General features: G+C 40.4%; 1 protein-coding gene across 1 annotated transcript in view; it reads right to left on the reverse strand.

The window, feature by feature from the left end:
* Nlk (nemo like kinase) overlaps positions 1-25,268 on the reverse strand; it is a 134,303-nt gene extending 109,035 nt beyond the window's left edge. The window contains exon 1 of the mRNA XM_028866898.2: positions 23,473-25,268. Within this exon, the coding sequence (XP_028722731.1) occupies positions 23,473-23,930 (458 nt within the window). The 5' untranslated portion in view covers positions 23,931-25,268. The remainder of the gene's footprint in view (positions 1-23,472) is intronic.
* Between the last annotated feature and the right edge of the window lie 2,102 nt (positions 25,269-27,370).

Raw genomic sequence — 27,370 nt, forward strand, 5'->3', positions numbered from 1 at the left:
TAAAAGAGCAAGGAGGGGTATATGGAACTGTTTGGAGAAAGGAAAAGGGAGAAATGATTTAATTATATTATAACCTCAAACAGAAAAGAAGAAATAGTTTTTTAAATTAAAGTGTAGAAGAAAATATCTGTACACTACACACCTGAACATCCACTTATATCTAGAATAGCGTAAAGAGCACTTAAAACCTAGGACTGAAGAAGCTCAGTAGCACAGAGACCGTCTAGCAAGAGCAAAGCCATGGTATGGAGAGAAAGACACCACAAGCACAGTGAATTTCATGTACAAAGCCACTGGTACATGAGAGATCGTGTTATGTCTAAAGCCTGGAATCAGTTCGCTGTGGCTAGAGTGCAGCATGAGGGAGCAATTGCTAAAAAGTAAGGGTGAGATGTCAGATTATGAAGATTCTTAGTTGCTAATACCTCATGATTTTATCAGAATCTAGAAAGCTATTGAATAGATTTAAACAGTTGACTAGAGTGATCAGATTTCTCTTAAAAGCTGGTTCAAAGAGTAATAAGGAAAATGGTCTAGAGCCATGATTCTCAACCTGTTGGTCATGACCCCCTGGGATGCAAATAGTCCTTTCACAGGGGTCATCTAAGATCATCAGAAAACACAGCTATATATATATATATATATATATATATATATATATATATATATATATATATATATATATATATATCACAATTCATGACAGCAGCAAAATTACAGTTATGAAGTAGCAATGAAATAATTTTATGGCTGGGGGTCACCACAGCATGAGGAACTGTATTAAAGGGTTGCAGTGTTAAGAAAGTTGAGGCCCACTGGTAGAGTAACTACAGACCTGGAAGCTGGGAGAATGTAGCTACAGTAATCTGGGTCAGTGATACTCCTATTGTACACCCCGATTTTATTTTATTTTATTTTTTTTATTTTTTATTTTTTTCCGAGACAGGGTTTCTCTGTGTAGCTTTGCACCTTTCCTGGAGCTCACTTGGTAGCCCAGACTGGCCTCGAACTCACAGAGATCCGCCTGGCTCTGCCTCCCGAGTGCTGGGATTAAAGACGTGCGCCACTAACGCCCGGCTGTACACCCCGATTTTAAGTCAGGTTGGCAGTGACATGAAAACATCTATCTCATAACTTGCACGGACCTTATCTCCAGATACTGAGGATTTTTTATAGTTATTTGATGTGACTGGCTATTTGATGTGGTTCATAGTTTTATATTTATACTCTTGGCTGAGCGGACCCTCAAAGTTCTCTCACAAATCTTAGCACTGGTCTCAATTTACTTCTTTCCCTGATTCCTCACTCGGCTGTTTGAAGCACTCTCTCTCTCCTTTTTCCTCACTGTCTACTAGTGAGGCCAGCGGCTCTCTTACTGAGAAAACAGCACAGGGTGCAAGGACTGGCTAGCTTTCTGTCCCACCCCCACCCAGCTTATTATCAATATACTCAGCATTCCTCTGCTTCCTGTCTCTGGATCCTATTCTCTTTTCATATTCTCTATCTAGTATCATTTGGTCCTCAGTTTTTAAGCTCTTCCTCTCTATGGTACTTCCCTTTAGCCTATAAATCAGTCCAAGGTTTCCCTCTCAATTCAACCCTCATCTTCTAGAGTACCAACTGAACTTTTCTTTTCCTTTACAGTCACTTTCCTGGAAAGAACAGCTGTAGCCTCAGCCCTGTACATATGTCATAGCTGCAATTTATTTACAAACATTCAAGTGTTGTGTCAGGAAAGCCTCCTTGTCCTCACAACTGAGGCTATACAGCCATTTCCACACATGCCATACAATTCAAACTGCTCTATCAAATGGCCAGTCACTGGTTAGCCAACAGTTAAAGGTTCCCAATCTAGCCTTGAGTCCTTCCGATCTGCATTACATTGTTACATGCACGCATCAAAACCAACAGTTTCTTTTCACTGAACTTGTACATTGTAACTTGAGACCTCTTCACCAACATTTAGTCTGAGCTTTTGTTGTTTTGAGACAAGGGTTAATATTTAGAAGTGTAATGGCCACATCATATATAAGTTTATAAGAAACTGGCAAACTGTTTTCAAAGGTGATTAAAATTTTACACACACACACCGCACCCCCAGCAAAGTATGAGTTTGATCTGCTCCACATCCTTGTAAGTATCTGGTAATGTCTACAGTTTTTCTCTTTAACTACTGCTACTTTAGTAGATATGTAGTACTGTCTCATTGCAGGTTCTTTCTTCTCCTGATGACTGAAGATGTTGAACATCTTTTCAAGTACTTCTCAGCCATATTTCTATTATTATTATTATTATTATTATTATTATTATTATTATTATTATTATTTGGCAGAGCAATTCTATTCAAGCCTTTGCCTACTTTTAAGGTTTGTTTGTTTCGTTAACATTGTTTTCTCTTTGGGGAATGCTGGGATCTACCCAATGGCCCTGCACATGCTAGGCAGTCTATCTGATACTGAGCTACACTCCTAGCTCAGTCCTAGGTTTTGAGTGTTCTTTATGATTCTACTTATAAATGATCTTTCAGATGTGTAGTGTACAAATATTTCTTCTACACTGTAATTTTTTTAAAAATTTCTGGCCACAGATGCCAAATCAGCTATGAATGTAGCTCAACACAAAAATCATAAACATTAACACTAAATTTTTTTTCTTAAAATTTGTGGGAGGGGCATATGTTTGTGTATCATGCACACAGATGCCATGGAGGGAACTAGAGTTGCAGGTAGTTGTGAGCCACCTGATTTGAGTGCTGGGTCATTCCTTATGGAAGAGCAACAAGTGCTCTAAAAGGTTCTCTAGTAAACTTTGTAGATGACAATGTCATGTTGCAACATAAAAAAGTTGGATGTGCCTGCATCCTTTCATCATCAAAATTTCCCTGAGGGGTCAATTCCCTTAATCAAGTCTAATTAAAAAGAAAAGAAGTCACCATATAACTACCAAGATACTATGTACAACATAATGCTGGGAAAGTGTCCTTTTAGATTTGCCCAAACTGAAGCTCTAGGTAAATCATTTATGTCTTTCCACAATAAGCATCCTGTGCATATCTCTATATTTATTCTTTTGTGTGCCATGTATATAGTAAGCAAACACTCTACAACTGAGCTACACCTCCAGCCCTGAATGCATACTTTAACTGCAATTTATTTACAAATATTCAAGTACTTATGTTTCTTTCAGATAGGAACAGTCAGGAAAGCCTTACTGGCCCCATCCACAAAACTAGTTACCACAATCACTCATGAGATATGCTAATACATAATAATACAAACAGCCAATGCCTTGATGTTTACTAGGAATAGAACATGGTAGCATTTTATGATCATTATTACCCTGAATTTTCCAAAAAAAAATCCCAGATAAATACCATCAGTCTCTACTTGATAGACAAGGAAACCGGAGATGCAATGCCAATGTACCTAAAAATTACACCACCAGCTAAGCACCAGAAAGTGAGTCTGTACAGACTCAAGAACTTAAAAGTAAATTGTTTCATGTCTGCCTTCCCTGTACAACATTAGATTCCAAGTTTACCTCAACTTTCAAAACCTAGTACACAGGTCTTCAACAAATTTGTCTCCCAACTTAGAGATGACACCAAGTTCAAACAAGTCCTTCCATTAAATTTCTGCCTGTCGCTCTTAACCCACTCTGAATAGCTGTCATCTCCCAAGTTTATAGCCATCTTTCTTGGCTCCCAATGATCTACAAATCTGATAAGTTTTCTGTTATTATCCAGATTATTGATAAAGTGTTACAAACTCCTACAGCTGGGTTTGAAAATTTGCTTCTGACATCTTAAATTTGGACATTCATGAACCATTTAACTGAAATCAGTTATTTAAGCTATTTAAAGGGCTAAAAACATAGACCTCTTATGTTAGTAGGACTTTCCATAAGCATGACTTTACCCAAACTTTTCTCTGGCTTGCTGTTTTTCAACAAGCAAGTAAACACCCTTTTCCCATTTCATTCATACATTTCTCAGGGTTCTCATTTGGTCCTAATTCCTTCCTGCTAATCCTCATTTGTCATAAAAATCCCAAGAATGAAAGATGAGATGTTCCACACTACTAAGTGAACTTCTATGAGAACAAAGGGGTAAAACTTGTGTAAGTTTGACTCTAAAACAACTTCTTCTGAGACAGGAATTGGGAACCTAATTTAACAGAAGCAACACAGAAAGACTTTTAGATCGTAATATTATCTTCTCTTTAGGATGTCACTCCAGCAAATACTTTTTAGGGGGCAAATGTCAGCAAGGACTGACTATGGCAGTTTGTACCCTGTTCCCTGTGCTTTTCTTGGATAAAAGTTTGAAACATTCCACAGCATTTTCATTATTTTTCTTAGCATGTTTTCTTAGCATCTATGCACCACATAGATACAAAATTCTAGGTTTAGGGCCATCAAAATGGCTCAGCTGATGAAGTAGTTTGCCACCACACCTGATTACCCGAGTTTAATCCCAGGCCCCACACGGGGGAAGAGAGTCAAGTCCTGCAAGTTGTCCTTTGACCTCCATATGTACACCATGGCATAAGCCTGCCCCCCAACACAAATGTAATAAAGAATAAAATAAGGTGGTGCATGCTTTTAACTCTGGAGGCAGAGGCAGGCAGATCTCTGTGGGTTCCAGGCCAGCCAGGGCTACATAGTGAGACTGCATCCACCAATCAGTTGGGCCAGGGAGATAGCTCATTTGGCTAGGGGAGCTGCTGACAAACCTTATGACCTGAGTTGGACCTCAGGAACTCATATGGAGTAGGAAGAAAACTGACTCCTGCAAACTGTCCTCTGACCTCCACATGCACACTGTGTTACTCATATATACACACAAAATAACTAAATGTAATTTTTAAAATCAATTAATCCAAGGATTATTCAATTCTCAATTTTCCTAAAATAAAATTTCTCCCAAACTCAGTTTCAGGTGTTTTTTGTTTTTTTGTTTTTTGATTTTTTGAGATACCGTCTCACTCTGTAGTCCAGGCTAGCCTTGAACTCTCAAGTGATTCCCCTGCCTCAGTGTCCCCCCCACCCCCATACACTCTTTAAGGTCTAATCCTTTGTTTGGCAGCAAATGCTTTTACCTGCCGGACCATCTCATCTTTCCGGGATTCTTACATTTGACTAGACTCAGGTTGGAAGCAGAGGATGACAGTGAGGACGCCTACGTCTGTTTGCACTCTGTTCCTTGTACTTTGGTTTCCGTCACTGCCTTGGCTAAACTTCTGGGGTATTCTGCAGCCTCTTCATCACTGTTTCTAGCATGTCTCTTCTTCTGACCAAAAGACCATGTTTGTATTATAGGACAGAGACTAGCAAGAGGCTGAGTCTTGGGTGCTTTGGTTCTGAATTTCTTATCTTTTTAAAGGTATTTTAGACAGTAGATTGTTAGACATTTTGTTTAGGAGACTGAAAGTGGCAGGTCCTGCAAGTTCTCTCACTGTCTTAGTTAGGGTTACTATTGCTACAATGAAACACCAAAAGCAACTTGGAAAGGTAAGGATTTAGTCCACCTATTAATTCATCATAAAAAGCAGTGAGGGCAGGAACTTTGAGGCAGGAGCTGATGCAGAGGCCATGGAAGAGTTCAGCCTTTTTTAAAGAGCCCAGGACCACCAACCCAAGGGTGGCACCATCCACAATGGGCTTTGTCCTCCCCCATTAATCACTAATTAAGAAAATGCAGCTGGGCGGTGGTGGCGCATGCCTTTAATCCCAGCACTCGGGAAGCAGAGGCAGGCAGATCTCTGTGAGTTCGAGGCCAGCCTGGTCTACAGAGCGAGATTCAGGAAAGGCACAAAGCTACACAGAGAAACCCTGTCTCGAAAAACCAAGAAGGAAAGAAAGAAGGAAGGAAGGAAGGAAGGAAGGAAGGAAGGAAGGAAGGAAGGAAGGAAGGAAGGAAGGAAGGAAAGAAAAGAAAGGAAAAGAAAAGAAAAGAAAAGAAAAGAAAAGAAAAGAAAAGAAAAGAAAAGAAAAGAAAAGAAAAGAAAAGAATGGCTCAGCAGTTAAGAGCAATGGCTGTTCTTCCAGAGGTCCTGAGTTCAATTCCCAGCAACCATATGGTGACTCACAGCCACCTGTAATGAGATCTGGTGCCCTCTTCTGGTCTGCAGGCAAGAATGCAGGCAGAACATTGTATACATAATAAATAAATAAATCTAAAAAAGAAAGAAAATGCCCTACAGCAGGTCCTTTTTTTCTACAGCAGGAGACATTTTTCTCAATTGAAGTTCCCTCCTTTCAGGTAACTCTAGCTTGGGTCAAGTTGACATAAAACTAGCCAGCACAGTCACAGATGAAGCAGCATAGTAGTTATCTGTAAATACAGGAATACTCTCTCTCTCCTTTTTAGTACAGTCAAGTTGAAATCGCTCAGGTTGGCATCTACTATGAGACACCAGATTTCTTTGTGCGATCTCTCCAGTTCTCCTTGGTCTATTCCAGGAGTGCCTCTTACTCAACAGTAGGTGCACCTAGTCATGCATCAAGACATATTGTTTCACAGGAAAACTGCTGTTTCCATCACTGATCCAGGCCACACAATCCTTCCATTCTTCACCCCAAGCATCAACAGCAACCTCTGTGGCCAAATGCTTCACATAAGTATTAAGTTTATGTTCATGGTCCATTCAATGAGCTTCTGACAGCAGTTGGAAGGAAGGGAAGGTGAGATGAAGCTTTACCTTCATGAGCTGATTGCCTAGGAGGCTCAAGGAGCTAAAGTTCAAGTTTAATTAAAAAAAAAAAAAGTTTTATATGGTGAAAAATATGCAAATACTATGCAGTGGTGGACACCACAAAGCTAGAGAAGAAAAATCATAGGTATGCCTCAAAGGAGAATTTTTGTCCACTGACATTATTTTGAGATAGCCCAGGCTAACGTCAAGCTCACGGTTCTCAGACCTCAGCTCTAAAGTGCTGGGATTTCAGGAGTGGGCCGGCACACCTGGCTCTAAAAGATACACCTTTGACCCAGTTCAGCCTCTCCCCTAGCTTGTGGAGCTTAAATAGAGTACTCATGCTACGAAGCATTTAGATCCCTTTTTTTTTTCTGTTTTCATAATTTAAAAAACATATTATTGTGATATGAATGTATCCATATGCATGTGTAGTGGTCAGAGGACCACTTCTGGGTGGCAGTTCTCTTTCCAATGTGAGTGCCAGTGGATCAAACTCAGGCTGCCAGGCTTGTGTGGCAAGGGCATTTACCCACCACACAGATTCTATATAAACCTTCAATATTCATTTCCTCAAAGATTCATTAAAATGTTGACACAGAATAAAGCAAACCCATTTCAATTCTTTATTACCTTTGTTAATTAGAAAAAGAACAAAAAAATTATTAAGTTCCACACATTCTATTTATACTTTCCTTTAAGCCACTTGAAATAAAGTAAACTTAATCTTCATAATTTATATAAAGCCTCCAAATAAGCAAAAGTAAACAATACAGTTTAAGGTATTTTGGTGGGATATTAACAGAACTGTTCTACAAACTGGATGTCGTGAAATTTACACAACTGTGTAAGAGTTCACTGAATTCTGTAAATAAGTTATACCTCAGTCAAAGTCCTCTTGAAATAGAGTCTCAGAAGAATAAGAAAGAAGCCACAGACTGGGAGGAAGTGTGTGCAAGTCACGTGTCTGCTGAAGACAAGCAGGGCTGCTCCGGCTCTCACTCTCCTGAGCACACCCCTGGCTGTCTAAGGTGCTAAGCAGCACGAGGCCGCCACTTATCCCTAAATTCATAGAACAGAAACAAGGAAATAAGAAAAACAAGCTCAGAATTAAACTCTTCCTGTGCTAGCATCAGAGTGCTTTTGGCGTGGTTTTGATGTTAGACGTGACTTTGAACAGTTTCAGTTTTCCACCATGAGATTCAGCACTGCATGGAGGTCCTTGCTATTCTCCCGAACAACCCACGATATTCTTTATGTAGATCACAGAAAACGTACAAGGAAGGGAAGAGACTTCCTCTTCAAAATAAAGGGTTATTTTTGAAAATATAGTTGGTTTACCCTGTGCTATTTTTAGATTAGGGCTCTTACTTTAAAAAGACAAAACCCATCACCATATGGGCTGTCTAAACACCATTAAAAGTGTCCTCTCACAGAACTCCTTCCATTGCATGAGGAAGGAGGGACCCTAAAATATGTGACAGTGCTTGTTTTTGAGAACCACCATCCCATAGCGACTTGTGTTAGAAACTTTCAACTAAAGAACAAACAATAAGCACTCTGCTCTGAAGAAGTGAACAAGGTCTGAGCCACTGTTACAGGTCCCTTTCAGGGGATCCGTGGGGAAGATAATGTGCTATGGTGATTATAAGTGTTTAGTTTTCATTAGCATTGAAAAAGAAAAGAAAAACTACATTCTCCGAGTTTTGTTTTTTGGTTTGTTTGTTTTTTGGTTTTTGTTTTGTGTGTGGTGTGTGTGGGTCTGGGTTTTCTAAATCAACAGCATCTTACTCTGTAGCACAGGCTGGCCTTGAATTTGAAGCAGTCTTCTCACTTTAGCTTCCTCTGCACAGGGATTACAGGCAAGAGCCAACACATCCCCACCTAAAACCTAGTTATTTAAAGCGTATCCACCTACAGAGATAGCTAACATACTATAACCAGCTACCCTAGTTAAACAGTCTAGTGTCCTATTTTTGTCTTTCCTGCTGAGGGACTTTAGGTATTTATCTGCAGATACTGATATCAACTACATCAAGTAAACCAGTAACTGTGGCCTATCAGAGTCATTTTGATTTCAACTCCAACCACCTTCTTCTAGGCATTTACGAAACTCTGTGTTAAGAGTGTAACTGTGCTAACGACAGAAAACTCCTTTGATAACTAAACCAAGAGATTTCATGGTCAAGTCTTGCTGTCAGCTCATTTCTGGTAAAGCTAGGATATCATGTGGCCCAGAGCTGACACAGCAGCTGCCCTTTCATACACACAGCTGTAGTTTAACCTACAGAATGACGACTTCAGTCACTCCTAATCATTAACTAATGTTTTAGACTGGAAAAGTTATTTCTTCGGGCTTTGTACTATATAGAGAGATAATCATTACCCTTTGGGAAACAATGGCTTGTTTACTGAAAATGAGTTTAACAAAGGAATTATTTGGTATGGAGAAATACAGAGCAGTGAGTTGGGTGACACAAATCACTTCAGCAGCAGCTCGTGGGGCTGTATTAGGGCAATTTACTTTAAAATTTTAAAAACTATGGTAAGTTAAAATTTAGCTCTGACCACACAACAGTCTAGACCATGTCCTCTATCCCAACACTGTGAAACCTGATCTTAGGGCCCATATTTTGAGAATGCTCTCTTACTTCTACAAGAAGGAACACCCTTGCAGAGTGAGGAATTTCTGCTCTACATGTGATCTGCACTGGATTTCATGCTAAGTGTGAGAAGAGTCACAAGCTTTCAAACTCCAAGAGCCTTCTCTAGTGGAAAGCTTGTCAAACTTACTCCATAACAGTAGGCTGATGTAGTGACCAGAAATTTCTTAACATTTTAAGTGTAAATTAAATCAAAAGTCAATCTCAGCCATTTCTGCAGAAACTGCCTCAACCCAGCTAAATCGAAAGTCAATAAACGATGATCTAGATAGATGACTGAGTAATTCTTAAATTTTTCTGAGGCTTACAGTTTTTCAAAAAATAAAGAGAGGATGGAAAGATGTCTCAATGGTTGAGAGCACTGGCTGCTCTTCCAGAGGATCCCGGTTCATTTTCTGGCACCCACATGGTGGTTCACAACTACCTGTAACTCCAGTTCCAGGAGATCCAACACCTCTGGCTTCCTCAGGCACCAGGGACACACAGGGTGTACAAACACACATGCAAGCAAACATTCGTACACAAAGTTGACAGTGAAAGCTAACATTACACGGTACTAAGCACTCAACGACCTACTGCCACCACACACGATATTTAATGCATGAAGACCGTGGGGTACAGAGAGAAAATAATGTGCCCACATTCAGTGACGGACAGAACCAGGACTTAATCAGAGGGCAGACACTAGCTTCTAAGCCACACTGTCACTGTCCCTCTATATTTAAATGCTGCCCCCCATTTGCTCTTGACTTTGTTTTACAAGCTCTTCTACTTTTCCTAAACTTGGGAGAAAGAGTATGTAGGGGGAGCCTCGCTGAACTTTCACTCATTTAAATTATGATTCATTTCCAAGTCATTGATTCAAAGGTACAGAGAGTATAATTTAGTCTCCATATATGCCAGGGTGGACCTGTAGCTCAGAGGTAGAACATTTGCCAAGCACACGTGTGACCCTGGACCCATCACCATCACTGTTAAAAAAAACGTACACACAGACACACGCACAACTAAAACATGAAAGGAACTGAATGCCATTCTTTAGTAACTTTAACGCTGGAATATTTTAATAAAGATGCTTTACTGATTGATATCTCTCCTCACGATTTCTTGGAAACAGTCCCTAAAGCCAACTGACATACTTTTCTAAAATTTCTATTTTATTGAAATGTTCTAATCACATCATCATTAACTATTTTAAAATATCGCATCAATTTTTACTTCCAACTGTGGCTATAGTACACATTCAACTCAATTCACAATCCCAGTTACTATAATGTAAAGAGCCTGGGAAAACAAATACAAATGCCAACCAATTAAGCAGTTAAAAGTTCTCACATTATTCTTAAAACCCAATGCAAACAAACCTATATCTGCATAATACCCACATGCTTATTAATTATTTAGCTTCTAAATTACTTTAATATGCTCAAATTTCCCCCACATTTGTATTACTAAGTGTCCAGTCTTACGGGAATAAAAATATAACTTGAGAAGAGAGGAAAGCAAAGAAAGGGTGGGATGAAAGCCTTTGCAGCAGCTCGCGGTTAACTTGGTTGACTTCTGGCTTTCCAGACAAGCACTCGGTAACTGCACCCTTTGGGTGCTTCTGTATAGGTGAGATGATACAGTGAAATAAAGTCACCTGCTTTCGTTCAATTTACTTACACAATTTGCAATTCTATCGCTCCCTGCTATGGTACATTAAGAAAATTAGCATGTAAGGAAAAAAATCACCTGCTTATGTAAATTGGAGGATGATTTTTATCCATGCAGACAGAAAGGGGGGAAAAGCTGCAATCTAGGTCAAATGACTAATTTTATCTATTTGTTCAAATGCCTCACTTCACCTTTCTCTGTAGCTCAAAGCAAGAATTTTAGGTCAAGGAACAGATAAGCAAAAGCTTGTGTTGTTTATTCCCCAGTAAGGAGTTAGCTGTCTGACACCACTGAGTTTTACATTACTTGAGCTGAAGACAAAACTGAGAACCTCATCTAGATAATAAACTACAACACTAAGAAAAGAAGGACTCCATTGAGATATCTGCTCTAGTTGACAGAAAGCAAACATGGCAAGGACTGGGTACTGATTTTACCTTCTGCTACTTTAGAAAGCTTCAAAACAAAGGAAAATACCCTCAAGTAATGCAGGACAGACAAGACAATTCCTCTGCAAAGAACATGATTCTAGTTCATCTAAGTCTGACATAAATTAGATGAATGTGTTACCTTAGTCACTGATGACTGACTGCCCTTCCCAAATTCACTGCTGGGAGGCAGCCCTTCCTCCTACAGCTGACTGCCAGGAAGGTGAGAGCCAGATTGCTCTAATTTTATGTGGTGCGAAGATAGAACCTGGGCTTTGTCCTTGCTAGACAAGCACTCCACAAACTGAACTGTATCCCCAGGCTTTATTCTTCCTTTAAACTTTTTAAATAGTTATCTTTAACATCTTATCTCCATTCACAGGGACTGGTACGGACGTGTGGATAGATCGAGGAGGGGCCAAAGACTAGAACTGTGCTGGTCAATGAGACAGACAGAACATGTGGCTATTAAAAACCTATTCTAAAAGTGCCTAGTCCAAATTGAGATATGCTCTAAGCAACTGGATTTTTGTAGCCTTAGTATGAAAGGCGTAAAATATATCATTAGTAATTTTTAATAGAAATGACAGTATGTTCAATATAATGAGTTACATAAAACATATTACTAAAAACAATTCCACCTGTTTCTTTTGCCTCTTCCCATCCCTGTGTCTAGAGCACGTAAAACCACATTCATAATTTTCCTTCTGGGCAGCACTATGCTTTGCTGGGTGCATCCATGAAAGCTCCTTCTCTTGCAAAACCACTATAGGAAGTCACAGTCTCTCCCTGCAGCAACCTTAAAGCTGGGCCAATGGTCATTTTCTGGGAAGCCTATCTGCAAATTAGTAAGTCCCTTACCCAATTTCAGAACTTAACTTATAAAGTAACGTGAACACACACTATTGCCCAGTCATCTTACTTGATGATACACCCAAAACAATACAAAAACAAACAACAACAAATATTTCTTATTAGGTTTTATTTAAAACTTAAACAGCCGGGCAGTGGTGGCACTGCCTTTAATCTCAGTGCTTGGGAGACAGAGGCAGGCAGATCTCTGTGAGTTCTAGGACAGCCTGGTTCCAGGACAGCTAGGACTGTTACACAGAGAAATCCTGTCTTGAGAAAACAAAACAAACAAACAAACCTGAGCAGGGCCTGATGTTGAAAAGCCTATAAACCTAACTACTTGGAATCTTGAAGCAGGATGCTGCTGCAGTGAGTTCAGACCTTGTCTCAGAAATAAATGTATAAGGAGGGCTCAGGATGTACACACGTAGCTCAGTGGTAAAATTCAATTAGTATGGACAAGTCCCAAGGTTCATTTCCCAGTATGCAAAAAGCAAATTTAAAAATGAGTCCTAGTAGCAGGCAGGGAGGCTAAGATGGGGCACGAGAAGTTTTAAGCCAGCCTAGGAGACGATGGTGAGACCCTGTCTCAAGAAAAAAATTATTAATAAAAAAAGGTCATTCCAAATATTTAAGAAACCAATCAAATAAAAGGCTGGTGGTGTAGGGCTGGAGAGATGGCTCAGCGGTTAAGAGCACCTCCTGCTGCTCTTGAAGAGGACCTGAGTTCAATTAGCATGTTGGGCAGCTCACAGCTCCCTATAATCCCATCAACAGGCCCCTAACTAGTATATAATACCCACATACACATAATTAAAAATAAAATAAATATTTTTTAAAAGGCTGGTGGGTTTAATATCTAGTAGAAGAGAAAGGGAGGGAAAAAGAAAGTAGGGAGAGGGAGAAACTATTTTATCATTGTTATTGTTATTATGTGGGGTGGGGAGGCCCAAGCGCATCATGCATGTGCCATGGCAGGTCTGTGGAAGCCAGGAGACAACTTGTGAGTTCTGGGTATTGAACTCTGGTCTTCAGAATCACACAGCAAATGCTTTTTTACCCACTGAGCTATCTCACTGGCCCCAAGAGAGGAAATCTAAAACACTAAAAGATGTTTTACTACCAGGAAAATAGTAGCTTCTAACTGCCCAAAGAGGCAGGCTTTTCTCCACAACTGAACATGCATAATTCTCATCAATCAATCAGTAACAGGAAGGGGAGAACAAATGAATGTTTAAAATATTCTCTTGAACAACTGAATATTTAAAATCTGATCTCAACAGCTCAATGGTTAAGAGCACTTGTTACAGCCAGGCATTGGTGGCACACACCTTTAATCCTAGCACTCAGAAAGGCAAAGGCAAGTAGATCTCTGGAGTTCAAGACCAGCCTGGTCTACAGGGTTCCAGGACAACTAGAGCAACACAGAGAAACCCTGTCTCAAAACAAACAACAAAACAAAAACAACACAAAGAGCACTTGTTGAACTTACAGAGGACCCAGGTTCAGTTCCCAGCACACATCACAACCATGTTTAATTCCAATTTCAGGGAATCTGACCCCCTTCTTATTTCTCCAAACCAGGCACACATGTGATGTACATACATATATACATACATACATGAAGGCAAACACTCATACATATAAATCCTTTTTTACAACTTTTTAAAAATCTGATCTCAAAGTTGGACATGGTGACATTTATCTGATACACACACACACACACACACACACACACACACACACACACACCCCAGACAGAGTCTCACATATCTCAGGCTGGCCTCCAACCTCCAACTATATATGTATTTGAGGATAATCCTCCTGCTTCTACCTCCCAAATGCTTGGAATCACAGGAGTTTATCACATTGCCTGGTTTTATGTGGCTTTGTGCATGCTAAGCAGGGACTGGACCAACTGAGCTTCATCCCGGCCCTCATTCTTCCTTTATACCTTTAAAATACTTACCTTTAAACATTTCAGTAGCTACCTGTCCTGAAGAAAATTGTTGTGTAGTCACTAGAAGATTTTACTTGCCCACAAATAATGTCACTATGTCTTTCACATATTAATGTCATTTTATAAGATTCTTAGAAAACAGAGGAGGCAGGTGGATCTCTGTGAGTTCAAGGCCAGCCTGGTCTACACATTGAGATCCAGGACAGGCACCAAAGCTACACAGAGAAACCCTGTCTTGAAAAACCAAAAAAAAAAAGAAAACAGAGGATTTTTATAAGCAAGGAAACCAAGGTTCAGATACTTTTAATAACTTTACCAGAGTCTCAGGACTGTTGATAGCAAAGTCAGAACCAGAATCTAGCTTGCCTTCTAGTAAGCTTAGTTTAGTATTCTATGATAAATAAACTTCTCCCAAAGAAAACAGTATCGGTACACAATAAACATCAAGTTTTCTAGTTTAGCCAGGCGGTGGTGGCGCACGCCTTTAATCCCAGCACTCGGGAGGCAGAGCCAGGTGGATCTCTGTGAGTTTGAGGCCAGCCTGGTCTACAGAGCAAGATCCAGGAAAGGCGCAAAGCTACACAGAGAAACCCTGTCTCAAAAAAAACAACAAAAAAAAAGTTTTCTAGTTTATTAAACTTACAAACACAAACTCAGGATCTAAAAAAAAAATGTTAGTAACAGTAAAGTGCTGCTGAGATTTAAAACATTTAAAATCTGGGGCTGAGAGATGGCTCAGAGGTTAAGATGGCACACACACACACACACACACACACACACATCTCTCTCTCTCTCTCTCTCTCTCTCACACACACACACACATACAATTAGAGGCAGAAAATCAGATGCAATCATTCTTTCAAAAGCCATCAATGATCTATCTTCTTGATAAATGCAATGGCCTTTTCTTCATGCTAATTTTCCTTGACTTTTAATGTGAACCAAGATCACCCCTATTCTCCTAACAGCCTCCTACCACACAGGGCTGTCATTCGTGGTGAACACATTTCCCATCTGACTGAGCTTTAGTCTGGCCTCCAGCAACTTCTTCCACCACAGCAGAATATCCCCTAAGGCTCAGACAGTCCTTAGCAACTCTATCTTTTAACTTAAACATTCAAAGAATTAAATCTAATCCATCATTCTTTTACTTAAAAACTTTCAATAGCTGTCATTTACAGGGTTTCCGCCTCTTTTTTATTTTCACTCCCCCCACAAGGGGGAGGGAGGGGCTGCTTCAGTTGGTAAAGTGTTTGCCATGAGTTCGAGAACTCAGTTTAATCAGGGCAGTGGCATGGACCTGTAATCCCAGCATAAACAAGAGGATCTTTGGGGCTTGCCGGCCAGCCAGTCTAGGTTCAGTGAGAGACCCAGTCTCAAAAAGGATAAAGTGAAGATAAAAGAAGATACAAGATAAAAGACACCCAGCATCAACATCTGGCACACATATGTGCGCACGCACAGACACACAGCAAGCACAAAGATTTTTTTTTTTAATTTCCTCTAATCATTCCCCTTGTGAGCTTTTAATACTATAGACACCTTGTCTGTATATACGGTACTCTCTTCCTGAAAAGATTAAGATTCTTGCCCTGCCACAACAATAACCTCTATTCAGCATGACACCCCAACCCCTTTTTGGTCTAGCTCTAGCTTGCATCTCCTACCACCCCACGTGCAACTCTCTCTACAACCAAGTGGCTTCTTCATCTGGACCCATCCACCTACTCTCATAAAAACACAACACGAATTTACATGAAGAAATTGCCCATTTGCCAACAAGCAGGTTTCTTCCATGAACAGTGTACTATTCTAGGAAACAGCACACCTTCCACAAGAATCCCTTCTCTATGCTCTCAGTAATATCCAGGGACCACCTAGCTTGCTGCATTTATGGCACTGAATTATAACTATCCATTTACAACTCTCTCTCCCACAGGAAGACTAAATCTTTAATTCTTATCGCCTAGCACAGTGACTGGTAAACAGTTCTAGTAAACAGTTAACATACACACAATAATACACAGGTATTATCAGAAGTGAAAAGACTGCACTGTTTAAGTTGTTGTGACAGAGTTTTGTTTTGTTGAATTTTCAGTGTTTTTTTTTTTTTTTTTTTTTTTTTTTTTAGATAAGGTCTTATTCTGAGCCCAAGGTAGCTTGGAACTCATTATGTGGTCCAGACTAGCCTTGAACTTACAGCATTCCTCTTGCCTCAGCCTTCTGAGTGCTGGGATTACAGACAAGAGGTTCAGACATCATGCTCATCTTCCTAGCTAGTTTCAGTTTTCACTAAGGCTTTGTGAACTAACTGAGAGTAAGAACATTATTTTTCGAATTACTTAGTGACTATAAACTCCTTCAAGACAAGCTCATAACCCTTAGAAGACAAGATAATTCCCTGTAACTCAGTACAATACACCACAAACAGAAATGACAGAAGCAACTTGAAAGAGGCTTGAAAATCAGCCACAGAACTAAACATCCTTACTTACTGTCTCTTAGAGTGCCAGTCATAGCAAGCTAACAACAAAATGCATGGACTAGTGAGTCCCAAGTACCAAAAACTTTCACTGTCTGACAGCAGAGTTAGGCAAACTAATTCAAAATACAGATGTGAACCTAGGTGTAAGAACACATCACTATCCATGTCAGACATCCCTGTATACACTACTCCCACTCACACCATTATAATGAACTGTTAAAAGTTCACTCTCGGCATAGTTGTTCCTTAGAAGTCATCTTTTTATAGTTTCAGAGTGCTAGAATTTTTGCTAATATTTCTTGCCTAGGCACCTCTGAACTACCAATGAAATCTATCATGACTGGTCACATGTTCCTTGAGTACACTATAACTGATGCCTCAGGCACTCTCTATGTTACCCCCAAGCTACATAGGATCAAAGTGACAAGCTATTTTGGTTAGGAAATCACTGCTGATGTGCATTAGATAGCCCAGTTAACAAATAATTCACTGGAGTGGTGTGGATGCACAGGGAATAGTAACTAAAACCAAACATAATCTACAAAGCAGCCTCATTCCATTTACTGGTTAAATGACAGTTGGAAGAAATTACTTTGGCCTTGACAATTTCCAACAAATAAAGTAAATCAGCATATTAAGGCAACAGACAATATATGAAGTTGATCTTTGAACTACTAATATATCAATAAACCTGATTTTTCTAGCCTTGGCTATCCTAGAACTCACTCTGTAGACCAGGCTGGCCTCAAAATCGCAGAGATACACCTGCCTCTGCCTCCCAGGTACTGGAATAAAGGCATGTGCTACCACCACCCAACTATAAACCTGATTTTAAAAAATTTTTTAAAAATATAATAAAACAGCTACTCACCACTCTATTATATTATGGAAGCCAATAAAAACTTGGACAAGCCTAAGTCAGAAAGGAAAACATTCCAGTGTGCTAGTAGAGGTTATTTTACATCAAAGAGTAACTTTGATCTCAGATGTCATGCTTTGCAGGAAAAAAAAAAGCCCTGGAATCTATATTCACACATATACCCAGTTAATTCATTTGACAAATACCTTCCTCTGGCATAGCAAATGGAAAGGGGGACTCTACCATCCCCGAAACTGACTAGTGTCTAAGAAGTCATCTAATTTAGAGATACTGTTGCTTAAGATGGTCTGAAAGGTAATGTTGTTTGAAATGTACTTTTCATTTTTCAATTAAAAAAATAAAAAGTCTTTTTGCTAGGAGGTGATGGTAATGCACACCTTTAATCCCAGCACTCAGAAGGTAGAGGCAGGTGGATCTCTGTGAGTTCGAGACCAGTCTGGTCTACAGAGTGAGTTCCAGGGGCCAGGGCTACACAGAGAAACCCTGTCTCAAAGGAAAAAAAAAAAAACCTTTTTTTTTCTAAGTTGATATTTATTAGTATATCATGAAATTAATCTCCAATAATAAAACAAGCTTACTCTTTGTTATACTGTGGTTTTTTAAAACATAATATAGATAATCTTCAGTTAAAATCTAAAATCATTTTGAATGTTACAGACTAATTGAATGTTGCAGACTAAAGGCTCTCAATCACCAAGAAATAGATACAGTAATATAAGACTGTGTAACTTTTATCCTCTAACTCTTGTTTATGATCAAGAACCTGCAGTTTCTAAAGATATGTTTATTTGTAGTTGAAATTAACAATATAGATTTCCACACTGCTAGTTTCACACGGATGCTCTGTTATGTCTAGAAGAGCTACCATTTCCTTTTTATGGTGCAGGCTCTGCGTCTTCAAAGCTCTTTGCACAAAGCAGACCCCCAGAACCCAGCAGTGTCTGTTAATTTTGGCTAATAGAAGAGAAACTTCTCTATACCACAGATTCTTAACCTGGAAAACAGTTAACAGCAAAATACACTTTTAGCGTACTACTACTCTTTCTGAAGTAACTAAATCCAGGATTTTCCCCAAACATCCCAAAAGCATTCCCCATTTTTTTCCAACATCTAATTTCTTATTTACAGAGTAAGAGGACCACAGAAAATACACCTCTAATTTTCACAAGATGAACAAGTTAGAAATCTCTGTCATGCATGAAAGTTTACACCGAATAATTTTTCATTTAATCACACACATTTCCCCCCACCTCACAGGAAATTTCCGCTACAGCAACTTAAACAGTGATGACATCCTTCACTTGTTACTTCTCAGTATGTAAATCCACAATAGTTTCTCCAACGGCACAGATAACTAGAACACTAGCTAAACTACACCCATACTAGCTCTGTTTTGTTGTTCTCTGATTGAGAGAGCACAAGAGTATTTTCTCCTTGGCTCTGAATTCAAACTTCATCTCCTCCGCATGAATACAACTGAGAAGGCCACTCTATAGTAGTTAAAGTCTTGCCTCCTAAAATAATTTGCACATTGATATCATATGGTAAATTTGACAACCTAGGAAGACTCTTCCTGCACATTAACAACAGCATTTTGTCTTTTTTTTAATTTTTTTTATTTTTTTTTGAAGCCAGCAATAACTACAAGAGCATTCACTGAGGACTTACTGTATACTAGATATACTGGTTTATAACAATCACCTCATTTAACCCTAGTACTGATTCTGACATAAGCACTATGATCCCCATTTCACAGATGAGGGACGGAAAGAGTAAATTATCAACATCACAAAGCTTAGTGATAAGTCACTGTCACCACAGTGATGCTGAAGTTTTGAAATACAGATAAAAGTAACTTGCTAAAGGTATTAAAATAAAAACATTCAAAGCTTCCCAACTTTATTTGAAGTACAAAGACAACAGACTGGATGAATCCAAGGGTCTTTGATCTTTTAATTAATCAGACAAATCAAAAGCTAAAACATTAATTTTATAAAGTAGAGGCTTTTCTTGGACTCACTTTTATCAAGGAAGCATGTAGCATTAATCCAATCTATATTTTATGTTGACAGTGTTAAAACCGCCTGGGCTTTAGTAGTCCTCAAACAGCTCTCATGTGGTCAGCTTACTCCAATTCTTTAAACTATACACTTCCTAAGACCCTGAAGCACTTTGTTCCAAAGTTGTCACATTCTTAAAGCTCAGTATTTTTCTCTAGCAAAGGTGAACTACAGAAAAGGGGATACATTCATATTACCTTCACCAAATGACAGAAATTACTGTGTGTGTTTTGTTTCTGTATTATGAAAATGTCCGTATGGGCACCCAGAAGTCCTGACATTTGATAACTCAGGTCAAATTATATATGATGTTTTAAAAGCAAATGAGCAACATCTATCATTGGCAATGAATGTATCTCAAGCTACCCCTGATCACATTACCAGGTAAGCTGGAACCTTTCCTTTGAGATAAAACACCGCAGACAGTTGTTAATGAAACCTTAATTGAACTGTCAAAGCACCGTCTTTACCAGCAAGCCAATGGGTAACTCACTATTTTTACACAACTGTCCAAGACTGATACATCATTCTACCAGTAAAATTCAGCAGAAAGATAAATCAAGTCAGGTACACTAAATTGTTCAGTAATAAATCTGAATGGTAAAATACCGCAACATTTCTATGAATATTTCTCCCTGGCTGCACTGAAGACTAGTATCCCTCAAAATTATATTCACCTTTTTGGCCATTAGTTAGTACCCCAAACTGCATGTCCATAAAAAGAAATGGGAGCAGATATAATTCCCTGTCATAAGCTATGCCAGAAAAACATTTTAAAAAATAACTGTTTGAATCTTATGATACCCAGATAATTACACATAGAGTATCGACTTAAATGATGCATCACTAGAATGTTCTGATTAATTATTTTAGGAAATAACTGTTTCAGGTGCAAAAAAAAAAACTTTTTAAATTAAAAAGAAAAAGCCTGTTTTAGTAGGTTAAACGGTGAAAAACCTCACCAATACCTGGAATTTCAGTACACTACTGGCAATTCATTCTGGCTTGGTTATCAAATCTCTAGTTTTAGCAATCTTAGGTCACACAGCAGTTAAATTCCAAATAAGCAATTCAGATAGCAAGTAATCAATATGTAAATATAAAAATAGAAAAGCATTTGCATACTAAAAACACACACCTGGTACTCTTCCCCTTTTTCAAACTAAATTGTATTTCACCTAAAACAGCTGATAAAGACATTCCTGCAAGAACTAGCAAAACCTGATTGTGAAATGAAGACAGATCAAAAAAAAACCATTTGGATAAAAAAAAACAAAAAACATTTTTGAGCATTCAAGGACACAGCAAGATGGCAGCCATCGGCAACCAAGGAGAGAAGTCTCAGAACGGACCCAAACCTGCTGTCACCTAGATCTTGGATTTCCAGCCTCTAGAACTGAGAGTAATAAATGCCTATTGTTTACGCCAAAACAAAGAAGTCAGTAGATCAATCAACCAACCAACAAAGAAGTCAGTAAATCAAAAAAGCAGTAAGGTGCCACAGCACCGTCCAAGGTGCTAGAGGAAAAAAAAAAAAAAAAAGACTTCTAGACCAGTGGTTCTCAACATGTGGGTTGCAACCCCTTTGCAGATGGAAGGATCCTTTTATAGGGGTTGCCTAAGACCATTGGAAAACACAGATATTTATTAGGATTCCTAACAGTAGCAAATTACAGTTATGAAGTAACAACAAAACAGTAAAACAAATTTTATGGTTAGGGGTCACCACAACATGAGGAACTGTATTAAGGGTGGCAGCATTAAGATTGAGAACCACTGTTCTAGACTAAGCATAGTCCGGCACCTCTGCAACTCCAGCACTCAGGCAGTGAGATCAGACCAAACTTGAGGCCCAGGAGTCTATATAGTTGAGTTCCAGGCCAGTATTGAGATTTCTCCAAAAGTTACAAAAAAGTACTTTGTTATATAGTTCTTAGCCTCAAGGAACTTATAGTGTATTCAGTAAGAGAAGGCAAACACAAAACCACAGAAAATGGTGTCAGAAGCATATGTCAAGTTCATGGTGCAAGGGACAGTCTATGAATCTCTAGAATGCATTCCCGCCAAGCACTTGTGGATTTTCAGATATGAGCGATTCCTAACACTACCACAACATTTGCCAGATGAGATGCTGGAGCACTCTCTTAGTTTTTTTTTTTAACTCTTGCCACAAACCTGAAGTTCTACAAGTCGCAAGGCCTTTTGACAGAAAGGTAGTGAGTGAATGAATAACCCTCTCTACTCATAAATACTAAAAATCGTTTCCCTTTTTGTATTCCTAGTTTTCAGCATTGACACAACCACATCTAAAAAAATCCAGATACTCGAAGTCTATAAAATTATGACAAGAGTTGAAGCAAGGAACCAATTTTCCCCTACTCTCCTCCCATCCCCCGCAGTTTGGAAATCCTCAAGGGTTAGGCAAGGAATGGAAGTTCATAGTGAAGTCCCTGGGGGGGGGGGGGGTGCAATGGAAGAGAAAGAGGAAAGCAGGAACAGGCAGGTCCCTGAACAGAGGGACTGAAAAGGAACCATTATGGCCTACACTCTTTCCCACTAGGAATCCCACAGTCCCTGGAGAAGCAAGAATGCAGCAATAGCCTCCTCGCAGGCTAGCTGAGAAAAACTGTACTCTTGTTTTCTTCATTTTAAGAGAAGAATTAGGATTCAGCTCACTTCGGTGCCAAGACTATAAATTCTGAAATAGGAAGGTAGCTAGCTATTATGTAAATCTTACCTAGAATCAACTTTAGCCTTAAAAACAAAGACAAAAAGCAATTATTTACAGGCTACTTTCAAAGAGTTCTTTTTGTGATGGGGACTTTGCTGGACAGTAAGAATCTATGTTTGCATGCACTGAAAATATGAAACCATCTCTCTACACTGAAATTCTTAATCCTTGGAAGGGAGAAAAAAAAATAACACCCTCAGTTTATTCCGTGTTTCACCAATCTTCCTAAGAAGGGCAAATACATAAAAATGTTACATCTAACCAATCTTTAGACTTTTAAACATCTGACTACTAGCAAAAGTAATAGAGTTTCATTTGTTAAAGGTACACTTCCTACCGGAACAACTGGCCAAGGGATAAAAGCACCCTAAGAGTCAGTGACACCACATTACAACAAATGTGGGCCACGGCACAGCTCCAGTCTACTAACCTCATTTGTGCTACTCGTGTGTGATGCTATATTTAATGCATTCTTATCAGAAGGCTAAGCTACATACTTCCCAACTTTAGCTTTCCGGTTTAAAATAAACCACTCAAGCGATGATGTTTAACTGGTTCGACAATGAAAACTACCTTTCTTCCAAAGGCCAAGATCAGAAAGTAAGGTCTGAAAAGACACAGTGGGCAAGAAAAGGTGATGACACTAAGTATATTCTGCTGGGGACTATTAGAAAGAAATCAAGTTGGGAGAGTCAGTTGTTGACACCTGCTGTAACCGAGCAGCCAATCAAAACTACCACACATGAGAGATGACCAAGGTCTTTGTAGGAGTATTTAACACATTCACCTACTGATCCTACACTCAGCAGCTCACTGAGGTTCTTAACAGACAAGTTTAACAGCCTACACACTAGTGTCACTCAGGAGAAAGTGCTGCACTACCATTTGCCATGACTCAAAAAAGTACAGGCCTAGAGAGCCACTTCATCGGGCCTCGTCACCAAGGAGGGTGGTTCCTCAAGCTGGGTTGAGAAGCTTGCTCAACTTTGGTCAAGATGGAGTCAACCGTGAATCACGGACTGCCGAGTGAGAACCGTGTGGAGTTGTGTTTTCGATACTCACCAGACAACACCAAAGGCTCCGTATCCAATAGGTCTATCCGGCTCAATGTCCAGCTGCTGCTGTGGATGATGCGAGTGTTGATGATGATGCGCCTTAACTGTAGCAGCCGCAGCAGCCTGTACCTGAGCCGGGGCTGCTGCAGCTGGTCCAGGAGCCTGACCCGGTGCCGGGGATGGGAAATATGGCTGTTGTTGCCCGGGGTTTAACATGGCTGCGGCTGCGGCTGCTGCTGCGGCGGCCGCAGCTGCCGAAGACGTATGCTGTTGTACGGGGTGTACAGCAGCAGCCGACCCCGGATGAAGGTGGTGTTGAGGGTGGTGGTGGTGGTGAAGGTGAGGAGGAGGAAGGTGTGGAAGGTGGTGATGATGGTGGTGGTGGTGACCTGCCGCTGCTGCAGATGTACCGCCATTGTAAGCCGCCATCATTTTTGCGCTGGCTCTTGCGCCACAAAGAGACATTCAAAAAAATGCCCTTTGATTGGAAAGCAAACTGGGTCAAGCTGTCATTTGGCCATTTAAAAAAAAAAATGAAGAAACCACTCACTCCACCTCAAAAAACATAGAGCGTAACTGGCTTTATGTCTTCATCAGTCAATCCAAAGAAGTTAGAGGATCTTGGGTGTTTGATTTTTGGGTAAGAGTGTGTGGAAGGGTATGGGTTGACAAAATAAAAAGTTAATAACATAAAATAAGGGGGAGAAAAGGAAAAGGAAAAGGAAAAAGGGCCCCTTCCCCCCAGGATTCCTGCCACAAGTGGATACTAAAACTCCATTCTTAATGGGGGGGAGGTTCCAACTTTGAGTGTGGGAATAAAGGCCAAACCTCCCGACCCCCTGAACTCCACACACGAAAAGGATCTGGGAACACACCACCCTTGGAATCTTGTAAGAGGGTTGACTCATCTACCGCTTCCATTCCCACATCCTTTTCTAAACACCTCCCACCTCCTCAAAAACACAATTTAAAAAATAAAAAAAAAAAAATTCCAACCACTCTAAGTCAAAAAGATGTGGGGAAATTGTCAGGGAAACCAGCTTCCAGTTCCCCCCCCCTCGAATTCTCAGGCCTTCCTACATCTCCCCCTACTCCTAGTCTGGTTGACCTGATTGGGGGGGGGGGTTGTACCAAACTTTACTGGGCAGAATGAGCCAGGGGAGGAGGTTGGAAGAAGAGAGTGAGGCGAGGAGGCGACAGGCAGGACAGAAGAGGACAGAGAGAACCCCGGCAAAAGTGAAGGGAAGGAGGTGCAGGGAGGGAATGAAAGAGCGGTGGGCAGCACTCGGACGCCCAGACACAGGGAACCGCCCCAGGAGGAGGTTAGGGTCCCGGGGCCAAAGAATAGGAGCCCCGGGAAGCGGGCGGGGGACGATCGGAAGCAGGCTGACTCCTGCCCCCGCCGCCGCCGGCTGCTTGTGCTGAGGAGGGTTGGGGGGGAGAGCGGGTGGGTCCCCCGCGCGACGGCCCCTGCAGGGCTCAAGGCTGCTCCGTCTCCCCCCCTCCCCCCCACCCGGCTTCCGTGCCCACGGTCGCTTTCTCCACAGCCGCCGTGGCCGCTTTCTCTTCAGCCGCCGCCTCCTCAGCCGCCGGTGCCGCCGCGGCCGGACTCACCTCCCCTAGCAAAGCCGGATAGAGCGGAGCCAGCGGCGGACACGCGCAACCAGCCGCCGAGGCCCCGCCCCCGCCTCACATTGACCGGCTGCCCTAGCCAATCCACGCCCACCTGTCCGCGTCCGCCTCCAATCTCTGGCCGGAAGCTTCAGACAGGCGCACTGTTCGACCAGTGGTAACCAGGTGTGGGTCTCCTGGGGAAATCCCACCCCCGATTCGGGATGGGCAGACAGGCCGACCAATCAAAAGGCAAATCTTGGCCTGATCGACAAGGCTGAAAGCCAATTAAAAATCAAAGATCTCCGTGACTTTTTTTTTTTTTTTTTTCTTTCGGCTCTCTCCTCTTTTCTTTTTCTTCTTTTATTTTTTTGGCGAGAGCAGGAAGCTGCGTGCTAATCCCGCCTGCAAGATCTAGAAGAGAGGGGCGGAATGAAAAAAAAACCAATCATGAGCCAGGAACAAAGAACAGAGAAACCAATCCTTGGGTTGAAGACCAAGTGGGCTGGAACTGAGTACAGATAGACATATAACTGGACAAATGGGGAAAAAAGATTGACATAGATCCCGCCTTTCACATGTCCTATTGGGCAAGATTGTGGAGAATTTGCTGTCATATCGGAGACGACATCTTCAGGGGCGGGGCCAATTGAAAGGGGTGTGGTTTGGTGTGGGCGGGACTTAGGCGAAGAAGGCGGAGTCCAAGTCATCACTGGTCCATTGATAGGAGCCATCTACAACTAACTCTAAGGCATAAGATATGGAAAAATTAGAAGGAGCAAAAAGGCATGTTGAGCTTCAGAAACTCAAGGTTCAAGGTTACTTAATAAGAAACTCAGTAGACTCATCGATTAAACTTTGATTTTGACCAAAAAGAGACTTTATTTTCAGCATGCCCTCTGGACATACTGCAAAATGTATACAAATTAAAAACGGGGGGGGGGTGCGGGGGGAGGACAGTTAATGCCACAAACAGTAATATTCTCCCAAAGTTTTCTGGTCAAGTAAGTTCCATCATTGAAATTTTACTAGAATAATATCATTCTTCAGTATTATTTCACTTAGCCTGAATTTACTCTTAAATACTAGACTAACTTATTCTTAGTAAAACTGTGAACCAAAAATCTGGTGGCCTCTTTGATTCTCTTTGCCTGTCCACCCCTTCCTTTCCTACCAAGAGAGTAGTCTTAAACGCTCTGAATATCTCTCCATCCTCACTTCTCATACACCACAGCTTTACCCAAACTTAACACCAGTAGCTGTTTAACGCATCTCCCTGCCTACAGCTCTCCTTTAAACTAATGGTTGTTGAAGGCACAGTAAACTTTTCAGCTCCCATCATCTGTAAAAAGGTGTTGGTGCTACCTGCAAATCTTCTGATTAAATCAAGAAAGAAGGCATAGAGATTTCAAAAGAAACCATGATTCATGAAAGATTCTGGGGAGATGAAGGATATTTCAGAGTTCAATGTGATTTTGAATTGCTTTGGGTTGAGTTCCATAAAAGTTTGTTACTGATCTGTGTTCCTGAACTATTAAACATAAATATGTAGCCAGGCATAGTGGTGCATGCCTTTAATTCCAGCACTTGGGAGGCAGAGGCAGATAGATCTCTGTGAGTTCAAGGCCAGTCTGGTCTACAAAGAGAATTCTAAGACAGCAAGGGCTATATAGAGAGACTCTGTCTCAAGACAATCAAGCAAATATAAATATGTATGATAAGGAATAGTTTCTCCTGATAAATAAACAATTTACAAACAAGTAAATAAATAAGGAAAGGAATTCGGTAGTCTACTTTTATCTGAGGTTTTGGTTTCTATAATTTCAGTTATCCATAATCAAATGTAATTCAAAAACATTAAATAGAAGATTCCAGAAATAAGCACATTTTTGAAAGGTGCACCATTCTGAGGAGTGGGATAAAATCTTGACTTAGCCCTTTCATTCATTAGATCAGTTCCCACAGTATTACTAGGCTTATGTTGAAGTGGTGTCACATGGTGGTCTACCATTTCATCACAAAGCCCAAGTCACATCTCCTCACTTTATCTTATCATATAGGCATTGGATTATCTCAGTTCATCACAAGACACACTGTGAGAACAGTTTTTTGAAAGCAGGGCCACATTCACATCATTTGTGTTACAGTACACAGAATACAACCTGAGCACCTTTAATCTGAAAATCCAAAATTGGAAATAGTCCTAATCTAAAACTTTTCAAGGGCCAACATGACACTCCAAGTGGAAAATTAAAGGCTATGCATTTAAAGTTTATATGAAACATAAATGAATG

This window comes from Peromyscus leucopus, chromosome 8b (assembly GCF_004664715.2).
Source record: "Peromyscus leucopus breed LL Stock chromosome 8b, UCI_PerLeu_2.1, whole genome shotgun sequence".
NCBI lineage: Eukaryota > Metazoa > Chordata > Mammalia > Rodentia > Cricetidae > Peromyscus > Peromyscus leucopus.